The 21,074-nt window shown below is 40.6% G+C and overlaps 1 protein-coding gene across 1 annotated transcript; it reads right to left on the reverse strand.

The window, feature by feature from the left end:
- Positions 1 to 133: 133 nt before the first annotated feature.
- On the reverse strand, positions 134 to 20,216 carry si:ch211-202p1.5 (uncharacterized protein LOC103909337 homolog). Its single transcript, XM_051409503.1, has 4 exons — positions 19,598 to 20,216; positions 8,546 to 8,708; positions 4,158 to 4,277; positions 134 to 4,071 (listed from the first exon to the last, which is right to left on the reverse strand). Exons 1-4 carry the CDS (start codon positions 19,656 to 19,658, stop codon positions 3,966 to 3,968), a joined length of 450 nt encoding a protein of 149 aa, XP_051265463.1. The 5' UTR covers positions 19,659 to 20,216; the 3' UTR covers positions 134 to 3,965.
- Between the last annotated feature and the right edge of the window lie 858 nt (positions 20,217 to 21,074).

Here is a 21,074-nt window from a genome sequence, read left to right on the forward strand (position 1 = left end):
CAGATCTCTTTGAACCTGGAAATTTTACCAATAAGAAACATTCTCGGTCAGTCTGGTGGAGCCAAACTCTTCATTCTGCCTGATTACCCATAGAAATATTAGATTATTGTTTGGAAATCACCACAATTAGACGTCATTCAAGGGTTGTTTTTAATGTGTTTAAGTAATTTAAAAATCTTTAATAAAATAAATATCCTGCAATAAAATAATCAACATACGTACAGATATGATGCTGCTATACATTTTTAAAAGGTTGCATTCAGAACATCCTACAAAAGCAGTTGTACAGATGGAGATTTATGTGGCTGAACATCAGGACAAAACGAAACAAAGAGTTATGTTCCACAGCTTGCAACGAACCACTGGATTTCATTATATATATATATATATATATATTAGTAATATGATGAATATTATATATCTTAAATGTTTTCTGTCAGCCAAGTCTGAGAGTTACCTGCTGCTCTCTGGGACTAAAAAGTCAGCATTATGTGTTTTTAATGATGTGATATCAACCCTCGCTGAGATGTCTCTTGCGTATGTAATCCTGTGTACGGAGATGTTTTACTGCCTTATTTTGGAACAAAACTCTTTGAATGTTTCACTTGGCACAGATAAGAAACTACTTCACTAATCTGTTTCAGCCTGAGGAGGTTTGGATAACAGCCTTTGTTAAAGTTCATCGTTTTCCACTGTTGTGTGAGCTCAGTGTAAGACAAAACAGCACGCACAAAACCGAAACACGTCGAGATTGATGGTCAGGTAAATTTTTCACTGAGTGTCTCTGAGCTTGTGGCTGCTGAAATGAGGGCTCAGAGCCTTTCAACATCCCCATCTATACCCTGCTGAAGAGATACTGACACTTTATCAGCTCACTGTGACCTCTGACTGCCCAGTGGAGCTCAATCCAACTTCATGTGACCGTTGCTGGTGTAGAACAGAAGGATAATTTCACTAAAATTGGGTGATGTTAATACAACACTTTCAATTTAAACTTTTTGAGTTCGTAGAATTATATTTAATACTTTGTGTAAAGGTCTGTTTTCCACAGATGCTATTTAGGTGTAACTTTAAAAGGAGTAGTACACTACTTTATGTGATTATTAGGAGTTAGTTCATTGAGATAATCAATGGTTTGAGAAATAGTCAACGCAGTAACATAATCTGGATGCATATCTGATCAGCACTGCCTAGTTTAACAGTTTGATCTGAGTTTGGTGCGTTGAGCTGGACGGACTCACTGAGAATGAGCTGTCAATCACAAGGTAGCCCCGTCCTAAAGCATACCCTGCTTTATGGCCTATTTTACTCTAAATGGGACCATCATTTACTAAATGAACATCATGCGGTATGGAAGAAGACTGAAACTAGAGATTGAGACCATAAACTCATCAGTAAACTGTTTACTGAGATAATAAATCAAGTCAGAAGTCGGCTAATTTCTCCATAAGACTGAATGGTATCGGTCTTTTTTTGACAAGGCTGCTTGTTTAATGTAATAATGTGAGATTATGGCTGTATTATAGAAACAGCTCATCAGTCATGTGAGTTAAATGTTTGGTACATCAGAACTTATCTGGAAAAAATGTTTCCGTCTCCCATCAGGCTTTGAGGGTAAGCCTCTTGGGAGTTGGAGTTTACACAGTGTTATCAGGGAGAGAAAAGCTCAGTATCTTCAGCGTCCTGACCTGGCCTCTTTTCCTCTGTATTTTGCCGAACCTCAATAGTGGTGGCTTGTAGTCTTTAGTCCTCTTAGCGAGGCTAGCTATGGATTCAAAAACCAAAACAAAGAAGAGTGTCAGAGGAATTTAATATTGTGTGGACACATTTGTTTGCTTTTACCACCAATGCAGCTGGCTTACTGCTATGCTTGATCTGCAGTGAGAAATTAGCATTATAAGGCTCATGTGTTTTACACCTCCGACAGAATTGTTTTTGACCAAAAATAGCACATTTGATAGTAAAGGTTGCTGACCTCTGCATAATATAGATGCTACTGTTTTTATTGAACCTCTTTCACAGCAGACATTCTGACTTGTCATACAAGGAAAAGCAGAGGAGTTACCAATAAAATGAACAATGGCTCCGTTCCATTCAAATGTCCTAGTAAGGCCTGAGCCAGAACGCACAATACCTACAGCTGAAGCAGCTAAATGGAATTTAGCTATCCTAAATTTGATTATTTATATCTATAGAGAGTTTAACTTGAAAGGACAGACTTTATGTGATCAGATGAATCAAATCTTTTTGCCTCAAGAAACTACAGATTTTTCATAACAAAAAGTGAGAGGGCACTGAGAGAGTTGTGGCTTTATGACGGGTATAAAGGGTCTGTATAACCTGCAGACTGCTTATATGGTCGCAGGTGATCAGCGGTTCCTGCCAAAGTTCAAGTCGCCACCCGGCCTCTCCCCGCCTCTAATGGCAGACTGACTACTACTGAGCAGGTGACACTTAATGCAGTACTGCAGAGAGGTCTGTGTATTTAAATGGTTATATTCCGTATGAGGAAGATTACACCACTGTGAGTATACTTCAGTGGACAGTAAATAAATATTTTTGTGTTCCATGTTGGAGGAATAAGTAAAAGTATCGATAAAGCTTAAATAAAAGACTGACAACAACTCCGCTGGAAACTCGTGGCGAGGTTATTGAGCTGTTGTTGCATTCTTTTGACACTTTTTCTTCATAAACTGAGACGTATTATTAGAGATAGATATATTATTATTCACATTCAGACAAAGGTTTTATAAAGCTGTGACAATAGAACGACTGACCGACAGCTGCAGGAACACTCTTGTTAGGTGAAAACCTCAGAACTCCTGTTCAAATGTGACCACACTGTTTTCTATGGCTACTGCATGCTCAGCCTCGTTGTTTCAGGACGCCGTAAAGCTTGCAGAGACACGAAACCTGCCGGAGATGCAGGATCCATTCCAGTGATTGCTTTGCAGTGCTTTAAAAATGTCTGTCTGTGCACGGTGACGAGCAGGAAGGATTTCAGAGCAACCTTTCCTTGCAAGAACCCGCTTGTATCACATAATACTTATACACAATGTTCGTAACAGCTTATTCTTCGTCAAAACGACAAATCTATAAGACGACAAAAATACATCTGGGATTTAGAGAATATTCTAAAGAGAAAGATTTACTCTTGAGAAAAAAGTTGTAATATCTAAAGAATAAAGTTTAGAATATTTAAGAAAAAGGCAAGTAGAGTCCCACCGGTAAAAATTTGATGACAGATTACCGTTATCGTGCCCGATATAGTGACAGTAAGACATTTTTCTATGTGGATTGTGCATTGACCTTTTTATAAAACTATAACTTTGTTCTCATATTACGACTTTTTACTCAAAATAACTGTATTCTCCAGCTCTCCAGCACTCGTCTAAACGATGCTAACAAAGCTTTCTGACAGCCCTCTCTCAAACATTATAGAAATGACTGAAAGTGTCCATGCAAACACTCTGAATGTGAACGCTCCTCTGTGTGATCTATATTTTTCCGGTCTTGGACAATGTGCGGCTGCTAAAAACAAGGTTTGTTGTGGAGATGTGAGGTTTTCAGCCAACAACGACAGAGCTGAGTGACACTTTACAGGAAGAATTTACAATTGAAATACCAAAACGTTGTTAATTTCAGGGCCTTTCTCCCCGAGGCTGTGGTCTTCCGTTCGCAGCCTCAAGTGAAATGTTTTTTTCCCGTCCCTCAGTGCTACAAATGAACTGAGATCATCCGGTAACTGAACAGGTCACAGGTTCAAACTCCCTCCCTGCGTGTCATCAGCCAAATGTTGGAAAGACGAGCCGATTGGTAGTCAGCGCTCCTATCCTTAATACTTCACCATCATTACATTAACATCACAAACACACTGTACACGTCCAAACTGTCATCAGGGTAGAAAGACGAACTAAAGGGTCCATTTGTGTTATTTCTTCCGTTACTGCTGCTCCTCCTCGCTCTCAGGTCTGGGGTTTCAGTGCGTGTCGGCTCCTTTTTTCCCAGAGTGCGCCTCTGTATCTCTTCAAACGTTTGTCGGCCTTCCTCTTCACCATAGCGTTGTCCACTCTGAGGACAAAAAAATGGGATGAGAACAGTCAGAGTGTATTTCATCAGTCTGAGAATATGATGGTAATTTATGTGTGTGTCCTCACTCGGTTTGCGTCCAGACGGAGCAGAAGCTCAAACACTCGGCATCCTGAGTGTCTGCACAGAGGCAGCGGCCGAGGTCCCTCCTGAGGCGGATCGAACCAAATCCATAAGGAACCACATGGCTGGAAGACAGAATAAGTATTTGTTGAATTTACTGTGTGATGTTCAAAGCCCTCCTGAAACTATTCTGTGATTTACCCTTTCATGTCAGTGGCTTGCAACCCAAAAGTAATTTAGTGGACCTGTCGTCATGCATTAAATAAATGCATGTTTGCAAGATAAAACTTATTAATGACTGATTTAGATAAACCTTTGAAGTTGCAAACGTTATGTTGACATAAATTACATAGAAAAACTAGTTGGAATGAGTTCATTTTTATGAGTAGCCTAATCAACTTAAAAACTTGTGTTTCTGCTACCAATCATTAAGTAAGTGGTTATTAAAACTACCTTTGATTGTAGAGGAGAAAGCAGCATCAGGGTTTGGGAACGTGTTGACTTGAGTTCACAAATGTTAAAGGAATAGTTTGACATTCTTTGAGGTATAGTTTTTATTTGACTACCGTGTAGCTGCAGTGAATCAGTCTTCTACTAATCCATCTGGTGCCAGTGTGACCGGGCTTCAGCCGGCTCTCAGCTGGCTGCAGGTTTGAGGGGGATCCACCGCTGGATTAGTAGTGGGGTTAACTAAACCACAGGGACAACTACCAGCATTACCTTAAAGTCAAAACAAGGATATACCTTAAAATATATATTTTTTAAATGCATCACTTGTGTCGCATATTTGACCTTGACAGGCAGTTGGACTGAATTTAGATTGGACAAATCATTTGAGACTGATCACACTGTTGAAAACCGTTGTGTCTTTTTTTTATCAAACAGTAAAACATCTGGATCCCATTTCCACTTTGCGGCCGGTGATAAAATGTGACCCTTTCATCTCCCAGCCTTCCTCTGCTCTCCATCGTCCTCCATCAACACTCGGCTTCTGTCTGCTCAATTCCACAACATCATTTATTTTGCTTTCTTCCCTTTGTTAACTTTTTTTTTTTTTTACAACTGTGTTGGCTTCACTTCCACTTCTAAGTCTTCACTTATTTGTCAAAGGGTCAGTGAGCGCCTCCCTTTTAGTTGCTGCACCAAAATCCTGTTGGACTCTTATTCTACTATACTTGTCTCTATTTAAAACTGTTTTATGTGCAGTTTTATTGGCGGACAACAACATAGATATTGGACGATACTGGAAAACCCTGGACTACGATTACGACCAAGTATTTTAATGTTCAATGCTAATGTTTCTTTTAATTCTTAAAGCTTATACCTGAGATTTAAAACATTAATATTGTAGCAAATATTTGCAATATAAAGATAAAGTGGAGTCTTTACCATAAAAGCAAAGCTATGAGCTAAAAGAGGCTAAAAGGCTCTGTAGAGCTGCTGCGTTGGTGTTGATTCACAGTGGGTTTAGCACTAGTTGTTGTTATCACAGCCTCTCTGTGGTTTGTTTGCTGTTTTTATTATCTATGTCAGTGAATTAAGGATTTATTGTTTGCAAACAGTTTTGGAAATTGTATTTTGTTTCTGTCCACTTTGAATAAAGTTATCACATCATGATTGTTTTGCTATTCGACAGCTGAAGTCTCAAGTCTCATGAAATATATGACAGTAATCTTAATACATCCGATCACAGTATTGTGACTAGGCTCAAAAACGCCATTGTGATGGTGCAAACATACTGGTTTGTACTGTAGAATTCAGTCAGTAGGGTTTACAGCAATGTTTGTTGAAGGTTGTTCAACCCTGCTAAGGACATAAAATGATAATTTTTTTGTTGTGTGGCTGGAAGTTGCTTTGGATAAATCTGTCCACCAAATGGCAGATGTTATGTAAACTGTGTTTGTTTGAGTTCACCAAAGGTGACTTTTATCCCGGAGGAGGCTCACTGTTGTCCATTAGCCTGTCTTTAGTTTGGATCGTGGCCTTTTTGGATGGCTGGAGGATCCTGACTGATTTCAGTGTTTATTTTTACACTTGTGAGGATGAAAATCTGCAAAAACAAATCTAATCAACACAAATCTGTGTGAAAATCGGATTTTTAAAAATAACATTTATACTGAAAGAGTACGTTTAACTGACATCCCTTAAAGATAAGTTGGGTGTTAGTCTATATTTTTGTTGTCGGTTTGGCTGCACAGGGGATTTGTTAACGGGAAGAAAAATCACTAGACTACGTCAAGGACATGTAAACTAGTTCACACATTTGAAGAAAATTGTGTTTCAGCAGGATGTGCTGCAGGAGAGCTCGCTGTCGCCCACAGGGTTTAGTGGTGTAGTTAGTGATGGTGGGAACTGCCAGTGCTGTTTAAAAAAGTCTTTATGATGAAGGCAGGAAGATTGCATTTTACCACACTTCTATGTTTAGACTAAACTAACAATCTGAGACTTAGTGAGAGGGTCCCACCACAGCAGGAGCTGTTTTTGGCTCATATCTGGAAGCTATTTTGGTGAGACCTCTCCTTTACTCCCTCTCAAGTTAATTAATTTCAAATGCCACTCATTGGCTTGGCATGGAATAAACAGTATACAGTTTATCGTCAAACAACACAGCGTATGTTTTGTGAAACAAAAGTTGATTAAATTGGTTTAAAGGGCTGATATTTTGGATAGAAAATTGAGGGGAAAAATTCCAATTTGAGGCCTAAATAAGTCAACCTTGTTATTATTGATGGTTATGTGTTCACCACTACATGGTAAATATAATATAAACAACTAAAACAATCCACAGGCCTTCAGTAAAGTCACTGATGGCAGAAATCATCATGAATCATGTGAACTCGGAGACATGGCAGCAGTCTGTGAGAAGTTAAGTGGTTTTGGGCAGATCAGGGTCCGACCACAGTGATTTCAGACTCTTTGCGGTGTCCTCAGTGGCTTCGTGTTAAAGGGGTTAAAACGGGCTATTTAGAAAAAGCAAGAGGAAACGTGGCAGAAATTACCCTTCGTTAGGAAAGGTGCTCTTTCTTATTAGCTCCACCACATCTAACTGCTCACTCATTGCTTGTGCACACTGAACTAAAATGAAGTTAATTGTTACCAATTGTGAAGTGAGCCTGGTTTCCGATTTGATGGCAGGCAATTTAAGAAGATAAACAAGGAATGAGAAAAATCAAGTTTCTGTGCTGATTTAATAATGCTGAGATGATTTTATTTCTATTTCTATGTTTACTGTAACAAAGCAATAAGACTAAGACTGAATGATATCGGTGTGCTGGTTTTTTTTCCAGCCAATGGAGCTCCCCCTGCTGGTCATTACATAGAATGCAGGTTTAAGACACTTCCGCATTGGCTTCACTTTTCAGACCTGGAAGCTCTGTCTGTTATATATGGACAGGACTCTGCAGAAATCATATTCCGTCCTCACTCTCTGGTGATATTCAATAAGATGTAGGCTCTACTGGATGATTTTGCTTCCTTGGTGACTTCTCATGTTTTTCCCAAATGATGAACAGAATTATCTGTAATGGCTCGAAAAACAGTGCATATATCTGCTGTCAATTCAAAAAAGAAATCTCCCCAGGAGAGAATGCCCCCTGGACCTCTCTAGGTCTGGGCTAGGCACTGAATGTTTACAACGTCTTGCTCCATCCCAGAATACCACTAAATCCTACACACTGGCCCTTTAAGCATTATCAGTTGACCAAAAGAGTCTTTAAAAGTCATCATTTGTAATCTAAACACAGGCATGAACTATTCAAGCTTCAAATCGAGTGACTGTTTAAGACGTAGATGAACAAAAAACACCTAAACCAAAAAGCTTTCATTAGCGCTGCCAAAGAGCTTGTGTTTTTTTTTTTTTTTTTTTTTTGGCACGTTTGTCTGTCCTCAGGATTTCAGAAAAACTACTGGCTCAATTTCCATTAACTTGGAAGGCTGTAGCATGGGCCAAGAAAGAACCTGTAAAGTTTTGGAGCGGATCCGAATCCCAGGGCAGATACAGTAACTGTTTCTCCTGTCATTAACATTGTGAGATAGGTCAATTGTAGGTTTATTGGTTAAATTGTTTGTTTTTTCTATCTGTAAGTCAAACTTTTTCAATCATGTGTTTGCATATATCTGTAATTTGGATGATATGAATTGTGTTTTTAATACTGATGGTTGATTGTACTTGCAGCCCTGAGCCAGTAAAAAAAGTGAAAGCTTATGTTCTAGCATCCCATCCTCCCCCAGGAACCTCCCGATTACTGCTGCAGAAGAACCCTCGGAGACAGATTGCTGATGCCTCTTAACTTCCGTTTGTTTAATCTTCACATTATAAAACTGTAACATTGATTGCGATGCGGCGGCGCTCCGTTACTGTGAAAACAAACTCTGCCTTGTCTTGCAGACTCACCTCGGGGTGTTGACCCAGACGATGCCAATGTGACAGAAAAAAATACACTCCTTGTCTTTCTGGTTCTCACAGGAGCAGCGTTTCTCCCGCCGGTGGGCTGTGTGGGTGAGCTGCGCCAGGAGGCCCTCCTCCGCCGTGGGGCTCGTAACAGACGCGGTAGAGGCTGAAAAGCAACAGGAAGTTAGTTATCTTTATTGTTTTGTCTATTGGTTATATTTCCGTTGCTTTGTCACAATCGTTACATTTACCTTTCCAGACAAATTGAAAGATGTCAAGTCTCTTCATTTTCTTAAAATTAGTTTAGAACAGTCCCTGCTTGGTTCTCATAAAGAACGTGATGAACTTTAAGTTAAAGTGAACCTGTTGTGTTCATTTACATATAATCATATTCAGTCCAACTCAATTTTATTTGTATCGTGCCAAACTGTAACAGAAGTTAACTCAGGCCCTTTTCAACTGCATATATAACATATAACATGTTTTCATCCTAAATTGTCGCACGTTTAAAAACAGGTTCGATTTCCTGTTCTGCACCAGTGAAAACAAATAGTGGACGAGGACAACAGAGATAGAGGGGGGACAGATCAGCTTCTGGTAGCCGCAGTGCCAGATGCAAGATGCAGGCAGAGAGTGACGACAGCCTGCAGAGGAACCTCCAGTTGAAAGAAGTAATGGAAGAAACGAGAGAGGAGGCTTGAGAGACAACAGGTGCAGACAGCTCCCTTATCAGCAGGTGAGACTCTCCTTGCTCTTGACACCGTGCAATTAATAAATTAATAAAGCCCATTGGACTCTTAGTGTGCAAGGTTTCTATGCATAACGATTTTAATCAGATGATGGATTTGCAAAGGCCTTTATTCTGAGACTCCACCAGCATTTGCATGATTCACTCTTCAGAAAACATCCCTATTTATCTGATACTGACCCTTCAGGCAGCCTCAGTACATCCTCTGTCTGAAATAAGCTATATTTTTAAGCTTGGCTCTCCCTAAAAGTCCACTTTCTTCTGAGGAGTAAACTTTGCGTTAGCCTGCAGAGAGCTCATTGCCATTAACACCGTCGTCCTCTAGCCAACCCCACAGCTTCAGTAAAGCTTGGACTATAGTGATATGGGGCTCTGATGAATTTACTGTTAATCAGACCAGATATGAGACAAGATTTAGGTTGTGAAAATGAGCCAGATTTTTATAACTTTATTCAGGAATTTTGGAGAAATCGGATCATATTTAAAAATATTTTCTGGTCCTCCGGCTGCTCTGCTCCAACTTTCAGTTTCCTGTTGTAAATATAGCCTTAGCTACTTATGAAGAAAGTCAATAATATCGTTATCTGTGTACGGTGGAGCAGCAAAAATTTTAGTTACTAATTAATACTGGAGTTCCTCAAACGGCCACTTGAGGCTGGCTCCAGAAATGAGTCCATAAGGCCCCATATTAAACTTGGTTACATTGCACTTTTTTTTCTTTGCCATTATTAGAGCTGCAACAACTGATCAGTCAAATTATTTGATTTAAGTAATTGTTAGAGAAACTCTTTTATTTCAGCATCTCCAACATGAATATTTTTTGGTTTCTTTAGTCCTTTATGACTAGTTGTGGATAAAATGACATCTGAGGACGTCAAAGCTCAACTGACTTTCCATCATTTTAATACATTTTATAGACCAAACAACTAATTGATTAATCAATAGTGAATATAATCCGAACTTCTCACTGACAGGTGTACTGAGGGTTGGAGCAGGCACACATACACTGGTACATTTTTTGAAGATGATTAAAAGAGAATCAGGCATACACACAGTTTCGTGTGTCCGTCCCTTCAGTGTGTGTGACCCGTCTTTTCTTTTGTTTTTGAGTTTTGACCATGTGGCCGGGACCTCACAGGCGCTGGAACAACTCACTGCCTCTTCCCACTTTACTGCACAACAACCACAGCGTGAGCAGAAATATTCTGTAACTCTACACCTGAATGTACTCGCGTACACCCAGTGCACACACGTACATATTAAAATAAAGCACACATACACACACACACACACACACACTCATAAAGCCCACAGAGCCCACAGACAGCCTTTGATCCTGCTCTCAGTGCACACAGGGGAATGTTTGGGCGTCTAAAGAAGGATTTACACGATTTACACATAGGCACAAAATAACACCTCTTTTCACCATAAATGGTATAGGTCTGTTCTTTATATTGCCGTGTCCCAGAGAATCAAATACTTGAGGTTGTTATTCATGTAAAGTTTCCAAAGAAGCTGTTATTTGTCCAAGACACTCGGGTCCAAGCTTTCCCCCTGATCTGACATCAGTGGAACAAGAATCCCAGGACACTATAAACCGAACGTGGACACCATTAGTGTTTTTGTTTCCAACAGTGTTAAAAGTGCAACTGCTGTGATTGCTTAATCACCAACTTCCAAAGCAATCAAAGGTACAGAAGCCAAGAGTCTGAGATTGTAGCACTCTGCAGCACATGGAGCAAACACATGTCCTAAAAGTCAAAAAAGTGTCCGAAAAATAAATGGTAAAAAATCAAACAAGGAATAAAAAGTGTTTCTCAAGGCCCACATACGATCTTTCAGCTGGATTTCATCAGTTTGCTCATCGTGTCACAGAATCTCATGATAACGCGTAGTCCAACAAACTGCCATGGTGACGACTATAAGATCAAACTCGAGGTTTCAAAGCGGTTCTCCACAAACCAATGGGTGACGTCAGCTGGTAAAAAATGGCAGAATTTCCGACAGAGGAAAGAGATCACCTCATCAAGTAACTCATTCTCAATATCATATTTTAGGATGCTACGAATTATATCCAGCTACAAAAAATCTGATTTTCAGGGTTGTTTTTTAAATCAGGAATTGATTATTGAAAATCCATTTCTTAAATGTAGTTTTCACATTAGCTGTGTTTGCATAAATTACCCTGAAAATGTAGCTATTATATACAGACTGACATGCAAAAATCTTCACAATCACCAAAAAGTACCACTAAATTAAAAATGGCTGACTTCCTGTTGGGTTTGGGGTCCAAGAAGCTTTTTTGTTCATATCATTATAATACACCTGCGGACCGATTTCCATACATATCTGTAAAAAGTGCCTTAGGAGCTGAGATATTAGGGCATGGTCGCTGCTCGGGCCCCAATTTTGAGCTGATTACGTTAGAAATACAGGTGAAAGAACCTGACGGCTCTGGCTGTCTCTGTTGGTCACGTGACACCTTACAGCAGTTTCCCATGAGTCTCCCTACCGGGAAGAGGTGGGGGACAAGAATGCTGCACAAGGAATTATATGCTGGTGTTTTCGTTATAAACAAAAATTAAGAAGGTAAGTTAAAGAAAAATATCAAATGGCGTCACGGTGGTTCAAGAAAGTTCACGGTGAGACACAATATCCCTAGAACGAAATACTAAACTACTGCCTAGCTTAAAAGTCACTGATAATTACCAGCTTGAGGCTTGACCCTGACTTCCTGTGGGGTCAGTCGCCGTACTGTTTGGAATACGACAATGAGGGCTCATGAAGGGATTTGTTTTCTTTCTGTTTTCTTGATTTGGGTCTGTTAAAGCTTAAATGTTATAAAAAGCAGAAGCACAATTGTTATAATAAAAATATTAATACAACATTTGGGCTTAGGGAACTTAGGGAACCCAGATTGGATGCAAGTTTGAAAAGTGAACTCTATCTGGAGTTTGTCTTGCAACACGAAAGCAAACACAACCCTGCAAACGGGTTTGCATGGTCACTTTCTGCGCTGCCAAGCCAAACTCGGCAGAACTGAGGTGTTTTGTTCTGACACAGGAGAGATTCTGTTGGGTTTTAATCCATTTGGCATTGGGATGTCGCACCATTCATCCACGGTCATAACATACCCTCCAACAAACACACCCTTATGCAATATCCTTGTGGGAGCCAGCTGGTAGAGCAGAGAACTGGCATACAAGGTTTAGACAAGCAGGTTGGAGCCACAGGTTGCCGGTTAGAATCCCCAGACTGAGGGGAAATGAGTGAGTGATGCTCTCATTGGTTTGGAGTGCTATCCCACTGTGGTAAATGGATGGAGCCAAACATCCAGCAAGTGCAACAACACGAGACACAGCAAGCAGCTAATATTACAGACTGGTCCAACAGCAAGAAGGCCAGCTTTCTGTCTGTCTGCAGTCTTTTATTTCACCAAGCTCTCTTTAGCCAACCTCTAAAAGTCAGTCAGAAATTTACTATTTTCTGGCAGCTTCTCTTCTTTTCTCTACTTAGCCTTCCTCCATCAACGTCCTGTTCAGTCTCTCGTTAACTGCGTCCATAGAAGCTGCTGAGCCCGGTTCCGGTTCTGGCACGACGCCGCTCCACGTCAGCATTGAAACAAGAAAACTAAAATTGGGAAGCAAGCCGTTTCCCGTTTTGAAAATAAAAAATAAACGGGAAAAAAAATCCTGTTTTTGTTTTTTTATTTGAAAATAAGAACATACTTATAAATGTCCTCCATACGTGGTAGTTGGGAAACAGCTTGATTCTTTATTTTGGTTATCTTATTTCAAAACAAAATTCCATTGGCCACAAAGTACACTGACCCCTCACCCTGCAGCCCAAAGCTCCGGTGCTGCCAGTGGAAACACCAACACTCCCCTGGTGCTCTGAGCCCCCAGTCCTGGGCAATCCCGGGCAGTACGGCTAAGCTGACTAGCTAACAGTAGCTACATTTGGCAACAGTTACTTTACTGTCCATCAGGAAACTGTAAATCAGAGAGTTGAGGTGGAGCATCAGAGGGAACTGTTGGGTCTCTGTAAATAATGTTATAAGGAGTTCGGTCTAGACCTGCTCTATTTGAAAAGTGTCCTGAGATAACTTCTGTAATGAATTGGCGCTTTACAAATAAAACTGAATTAAATTGAAAACTAGAAAACATTTTGTCCATAAAATCTGATCCAGTTTTACCAAAATCCCTGCTATAGTTGGTAGTGTGTGACTTAATGCTGTAAAGCGTTACGCACTTGTAACCAAAAGTTACATCATGCATGAACAGGCGTACAAAGGCGCCATTCACCCTGTACGATCAAAATGGTAGTGAAGCTGTTATTTTAGGGTAGAGAAGGTACATAATGGGGCTTATAGTTAAGTTATAGTTCCCCTTTTATGCTCAAAAATGTGTATACAAAAATGTCAACTGACAAAACACGACTGCTCAGGGGGCAGCCCTAACTTTGAAGCATCTAAAACTTGTGACATCACGAGTCTGGAATAGCTCATCATCAGAGAGGCCACTCATCATCAGTCATCAGAGCAAAGATTGAGTCGTCAGCTATCAACACCCATCGTTTAGTCCTCACCATCATAATGTCATGATTGACAGTTTAATATCTTGTCTGTCTTGTTTTTGGCTTCCCAGTTCCCTACAGCGGTCTGGAACAAAGATCTACACCTATTATTTGATCTTTTTCTTTCAGTAATACCTCTAGTGTGTGTTTACTAGCTATAACTGAAATGGTATCTAAACAGTGTCTTGTTATTAATGAGCAGATCAGTTAAAGCAGCAGTAGCCAACTTTTATATCCCCCTCCAAACAGAACAATATGTCAGTGGCAGATCACTCTGCAGGCTCGATGTATATACAGAGCCACTTGACTGAAAAGCACGTCCAGAGCGGACTGCAGCATCCGATGCCAACAGAGGACAGTTTGAAGACAGGGAATAAAAATTGAATAACAGGTGAATATTATTGGTTGAAATCGGTTAGTTCATGCTAGTGATAGTTTTACAGGAAGACAAAATAGCTGGATTTTGATATAAAAAGTACAAAGAAAATGTTTTAGGATGTGATCCTAAAGGGTTAAAATGAAATTTTTAATTTCAGTCGGACTTTAAACTCTCATTAAGGCCCACTCATGGACAACAGTGCCACTAAAATGGCCAATACCACATCGTCTGCCACCAACAGACCACAATATATAGGTTTTGGTGTCACTGCAGCGGCATCGGTGGCTCGGGTAGCGGATTCCAGCAGCTGCGACGGCACCGAGAAGAAAACCACAGAGCCGTAACTTTTGTTCACGGCCTGTTAATCGATGTCCAAAGAAGAAGAGAGGAGAGACCTCATATATAATAACATTGTTCTCCTGCTTATGGTGGAAAGCCACATTGTGTTTAACCAAATTATGTATTACGAGCCAAGCAGAAAAAATTTTTGGGGAAACTCAAGCTGCAGTGAAATAATTTTGGCAACAATTTGTAAAGATTTCACACAAATAATTTTCATTTCGATCAATGTTTTTTGGCCCTTTGGTGTGATTTTATATGTCTGATATAGGTTGTGTGCCCTTCTCACTCTGTACGGCAGCAAAACTGACATCTCTGCTGAAGGTTGGCAGTTTATTGTTTCCTCACTACAGGCAATGAATCATACTTTATGGACGTAAACCTGCAACTTTTTCCTAGACGTTAGGTTCCTGTCTCCGCTTTTGGCACCCATTCAATCCTCAGCGCGACCCCTCATAGCAATGCTTCTCCCATTATTTCACGTAATGTTTTCTGCTCCTCTAAGTGCCTATCAGCTTGCATTCTTTGTGTCCATGTGCAAGCGTTCATGCAAATATCTGTGGCTCCAGAGGAGAAAAGAAAATATGGGGAAACCTCAAGAGGCAAAAACCCTTGTTCAGGGCTCGTACACTGTTTGGAGACTGCCAAGCCAAAGTTTAATTTCTTGCCCTGTTATGAGAGAGTCTGCCCGGCTCCACAGGGTTTGACAATATTTGACAATATACAGGCGGATGAGCTGCCTAATCCCTGAGCTGGCTGTTTGGATTGGCAGAAGTCGCTTTGCAGGTAGAAGCGGCGCGATCGTGTAAGCAGTCAAAGAACACAGTCTGGAGTTTAAACACGCTATCGAGCATTTCACATCCGCTGTGTTGTTCTTGCCTTGGTGGACTCGAGTTTCTTGGGAGGTAATAAAGGTGCTGAGGCCAACACGAAAGCCAATGTAAACTCTCAGCCTAATTTGAAGCTTTTTAAACCCAAATGTCTCCAGTTTGAATCCCCAGACAGGCTGGAAAAATCGGATTGGGCTGAAGGGAGTTAAGACGCGCTTCTCCTCTCCATCAACAATCCCTGATGAGCCACTGAGGGCAGTCAACCACCCGGCAGACCTGCTACAGTATGAGAACCATTTCTGACCTCCAGAGTGAGCAAAGTTTTTCCAAAGTGATGACATCAAGAAGCATTTTGGGGTTATGGTTAAGGTTAGGGTTAGGGCTGTGGTATCTGCTGTAGAAGGGGGTCAGGCTGATGTATTGTAAATCCAAGGCATCGTGAGAGAATTAACAAGAGAGGCAAGGAGACAAAACAAATTCCTGCTGCATAAATGTTTATTTTTTTTTATTTATTTGCGTAGCCAGATATCACATAAATGTCTCAGTGGGCTTTACAGGCCCACAACGGCAACTCTTTCCAGCCCAGAAATGAATTCCTGCACACAAATAACTGTTTTATTGAACCAAAACTGCATTTTAAACCATTGACAGTATATAAGCCAACATGGAAGGGTCTTAAATACATTCTTTCTAATGGCCAGCAGGGGGCAGCTCCATTGGTTGCAAGAAAGAAATCCAACAGCATTGAGCCTTATGGAGAAATGAGCCAACTTCTGACTTGATTTATGAGCGCAGTAAACAGTTTCCTGATGAGTTTTTGGTCTGAATCTCTAGTTTCAGTCTTCTTCCATACAGCATGATGTTCATTTAGTAAATGATGTTCTCATTTAGAGTAAAATAGACCATAAAACAGGGTATGCTTTTAGCGCAATGCATTTCTGTCACTGCTTTGATTATTTCTTGCATCAAATCTTTTCACAAATATATTTTAGTGTACTGTTCATCAGGAATACAAGGACATTTCCTGCTGGATGAGTCAAAACTGTAAAGCTCAACTTGCAGTACATCACCACTGCTGGCTCCAGAAAACCCAAAATGGTAATGGCCATTATGCCGAACTCGATGCTTCAAAATGGTACCCCACAAACCAATGGATGATGTCACAATAGGTTCACATTTGATGCTCATCTGTGGATTTGATAGCCTTTATCTTACTCTGCATTAGGTATAGCAGTCAAAGCTGTCCTCAACACTAAAACCAAAGTAAGTGAGTCTCAGGTCTTGGCTCTGAAATTAAAGCTTCAACAATGGAATTATAACCTCCAACGCCAATGTGTGAACCCAATCCAGTACTTTCTTGTGAATTCTGTTTCCTCTAATGTAACATTACGAGAAGGGAGAATGAGTTTTTACAGGTTGTAGAAATATGCAACCTGTGCAAGTAGCTGCAAGCAAACGCTGATTCGGAATCATGCCAAAATGTTTGGGAGCCACTCAGTGAGATACGTAATGAGTCCTAATTCAGTGTGAACTGCAGACTGTAGAAGGCATATCTTACACAACTGAGCAAACATTGTGATAAAAAAACAAACAGACATTTTTAATCAGTTCTACTACTGCTGTCTTTTTATGGATTATAATTCTAGTTTCTCCATCAGTGAAAATCTTATTAACTATTGGATGGATTGTAGATACCTTTTTAATGATTTTAAAGGTGGAAATAATACTTTTTTGGCGAAAAAAAAACACATCAGACAAGCAGGCTATTTGTAAAATGTCTTAATTGTTGCCTGGGCACTTGTGGTTTTTGTCTACACGGGTACCCTTACATCACCTACTGGTAAGTCAAGGTACGCACCCATAAACACCCGCGTCTATTTGGGACTTTGCTTTTATTAGAAGTTTTACAGGATGTATGTGGACAGTTGACAGTGTTCATTTAGAGATAAATACCAATGCTTATCACTGTTAAAAGGTTTCTAAGCCATGTTTGGACTTTATCTATCTATGGGATAACCCCTTTTGTTTTGAGGGAGAACTTTTCCGCTGGAGCCACCCTGTGGACAAACTGAAACATTAAAGATGCCAGATGTTTTAAAAAGCAGGAGTTTTGCATTGAAGGACATATTTCCCCAGCTCAGTCACCCGTTCCTGTAGTTATATGGGCTATTAGGTTTTATTTAGTGTCCAAGTTGTTTAAAGGCAGAGACTCTGGTGTTGTCTTGTGATTTAAAGCTGCAGCAAACCCTAATAGGCCTCAGATGTCTGGCTGTGACACGCGACGGACAGAAAGCAGGCAGCAGAGATTAGGACTGACGAAGCGATGGATAGTGGAGAAAGAAAGATGGAGAGAGTAGAAAGAGGGAATGGAAATGTACGAGAAAGTCATCCAGGAAAGTAGAGGAGATGTTGACAGAGGGGGTGCTCAGAGATTCCTTTGAGGCCCTCAAGACCCTACTCTAAAAGTATTTATTCAACTTGATGGAGGTGACATCTGCCCAGGAGTCAGCAAGCACAAAAATGTCAGTATTTTACCTTGCTGTTCCCCGTGACAGAAATGAGTGGATTTCTGACTTGGTCAGTTTAAGTAGAAACACTTCTCTCCTTAGGGGACAGGCCTTAAACATTTTATCCCCATCTCTTTTGACTTCGATGTGGCATTTTAGGATTTTCATTTTAACTTGTCAGTACTTGAGCTAATGTCATTGACAAGCCTTAAGATTTCTCAACACTCGAGTGGTTCCTTTAACAAGACTAATGGGCGTATTTGTACAAATTACCGTCGGGAACACCAAATATTGAGTCAATTTTAGGCAATTTTTCAATTTAGCAAGAGATTTTGGAGGTAAGTTTAGCTAATTTGCATAAATTGCAGCTAAATAAAACCTGCTGCTGGCCCGATGTCTGGAAAGTGTTTTCTGCTGTTACTGCTTGAGAAGAAGACATTTTTTGGGAGTGTATTCATCCCTGCAACAAGAAGGCTGCATGAGGAAATATTAAATAAAAGCATGATTCATTGACTTTTTGTTAAACTATGACTCCTCTTGCACTGAAGCTGCTGTTAGTCATTAAATTCTCTTTCTGCCTCTGTCACTGCTACACTTCAGTTGCCATTCCCTCCTATATTCCTCTGAAAAGGAAACCTTACAACTCATATTGCATCCATTTTTACTCAAAGAAGCCCCAAATGAAAATTTGTGTTAACTTGCCATCATTTGCTAAATAACATGAAACAAAGAATACAGCCGAGGCTGATGGGAAAGCCAAGTATTAGGCCATAAACCAAAGAACTTGACACATTAAACTGTTGACCTGATGATGGTGCTAGATGAAAAGCCAGAGGATCATCAAACAGGAATTCTGGAGGTTTCAACAGGTTGAATTCAAGACTCTTAAAGACCATTATGAATCCAATTTCAGACCTATTTTACACCCATGCTGGCAAAGAAATGTCAGTTTTGTTGTAGCTGTTACAGCATGATGCAAATCATGACAAAACAAAACAATCAAAGCAAATTGTTACAAAAAAATAAAATTTTTAAGATCTGCCAAATCATATTTAAGACAATTATTGGAGTTTAGACATTTTAGGACCCTGCGGACACCCTGACCGAAGTTTTACAAATCGTCCCGAGGGGGGGCCATGAATGTTGACAAACCAAGTTTCATAGCAATCCATCAAATATTTGCCAAGAGAATTACTTGGAGGTGGACTTGGGAGGTGCTTGAGTAAACCCAATCATCGAAGTCATCAGGATGCATTGTCTGAGAACCACCAGTTTTCTATTATGTTTATTTTACTGGCCGGGTGATAATTGTGACCTGATGCTGGCGATAATAGAACTGGGGATCATGAAAGAAGTCCCTATGGCTTTCACACAGCAGTCCATTGAATGCATTCCTTAGGGAATAACTTGCAACTACTGCCACTAAGATCCCAAGCAATGACAAGGGCAACTAGAATTGTTTAAATGTTAGCTCAGGTAAGAATGTTTCCTCAGTCTTTACAGACTGCAGAAAGACTGCACACTTACAATTTCAACAATTTAAAAACAAGATGTTACATGTATGTCTTTTAGCCTCAGTAACTAGCAGCACATCACCAATATGGGAGAAAATTCTTGATATTTTATCTTATTTGAACCCTAACTGAAACTACAGTCAGATATTGAATGTGGGTTTACCTTGATGCTGATGGATCAACATCAGAGTTGTGGCTAGGACCCAAAAGTAAGTCAAGTCCATCCTGCTTGCCTCCTCAGCGTCCAGGTGAGAAATCTGTGTCACGTAAAATTCCTCACAGCAGCTTCTTTCTTCCAGTAATAAAAAGTGTCAGAGAACAGCCCAAAGACATTTACAATGCACGAGGAACAGGAAGGGGCCCTGCTGAATCAAACACCTGACCACACACAGCTTATATGAAGGTTCCCAGTGAACACTCAAAAAAAGATGAAGTTCTTCGAGTTTTACACCAAAAATTTCCACTTGATCCAGTCAGGTAAATGTTGAAATCTGCCACCCAGGTGCTGAAGTAGCCCTGGTTCAGGGCTGTGTCCTGAGGCTGCTGTGGTCTCCAGGCGGAGGGAGGATAATGTGACCGATTGGGAGCCCAGCTGTATCATAACAGATGGGGAGAAGTGAACGGCAGGAGAGAAGGGAGAAGAAGGAGGAGGAGGAGGAGGAGGTTACACGGGGGAGGTTGGATCTGCAGTAAGACACCTCCACAGCTTGAACATCATTAATCACAGCCTCCTCCGCCCGCCGCGGACCTGTGTGTGCTTGGTCTCTCACTGTGGTCCCACTCGCATTGGCCATGTCTCAATGAGTTGTTCTCTGCTTTTTCTATTCTCCTTGTAATCTTAAAACTCCCCCTCCTCCCCCCTGGGATCTCCGTGCAGATGCACCACACATGGGGAACAGCCCAGGTCTGTTTTGTATGTACACATCTTTAACCGTGTGTGTTTGAGGCAACATATGTACAAATGTTATCCTGTCACTGCAGAAAATATTGGTTCAGCACCAACCCCACGACCCCACCAACAACTGTGAGGCTAAAAGTGATGAACTCAGATAGACTGAGCGTGGCCTATTAGAAGTAAATGACTGTTGTAAAATCTGTTATTTAGAAAGAAGGCTCTGGTGGGTCCCTGATGCCCGTATGTAAAAAAGAAAAAAGAAAACTGGCACAAAAGTGCACTGTTGGATGCTCCTATGGTAGGTAAAACATGATTATGTGCCCTCTCTGGTGCCATTCAGAAGAGAAAACGCAATACAGTACCCGATTAATGCATCACCACTTCCTGCGTGTTGGTGCCCTTATTTATTTATTTTTTTGCCCCTGCACCTCAAATTCGTCACTGAAAGAAGGTTAAATGCTTTGTTTCCAAATTAGTGTTCCTGTAACAAAACTGAAATTAGATTTCATCCCTGCTTAAAAGTGCAGTAACTAAGTGTGACAGGTACTGGGCTCAGTGCTTACGGCAAGAATTTGGAGATTAAAACCAAAAAGGGTCTCGACAGTTTATTGACCTGCTGAAGTCTCGGATGGATATTCTGGGACCCTGAAAGGATTTGTAACAGAGTGATCCTCTGATTTCTGCCTTTCCTCAAACCTGTACATCATACAGTATACTAACAGGCAAAAATGTTATTGAATTTACT

Source organism: Dicentrarchus labrax, unplaced genomic scaffold (genome assembly GCF_905237075.1).
Source record: "Dicentrarchus labrax unplaced genomic scaffold, dlabrax2021, whole genome shotgun sequence".
Classification (NCBI taxonomy): domain Eukaryota; kingdom Metazoa; phylum Chordata; class Actinopteri; family Moronidae; genus Dicentrarchus; species Dicentrarchus labrax.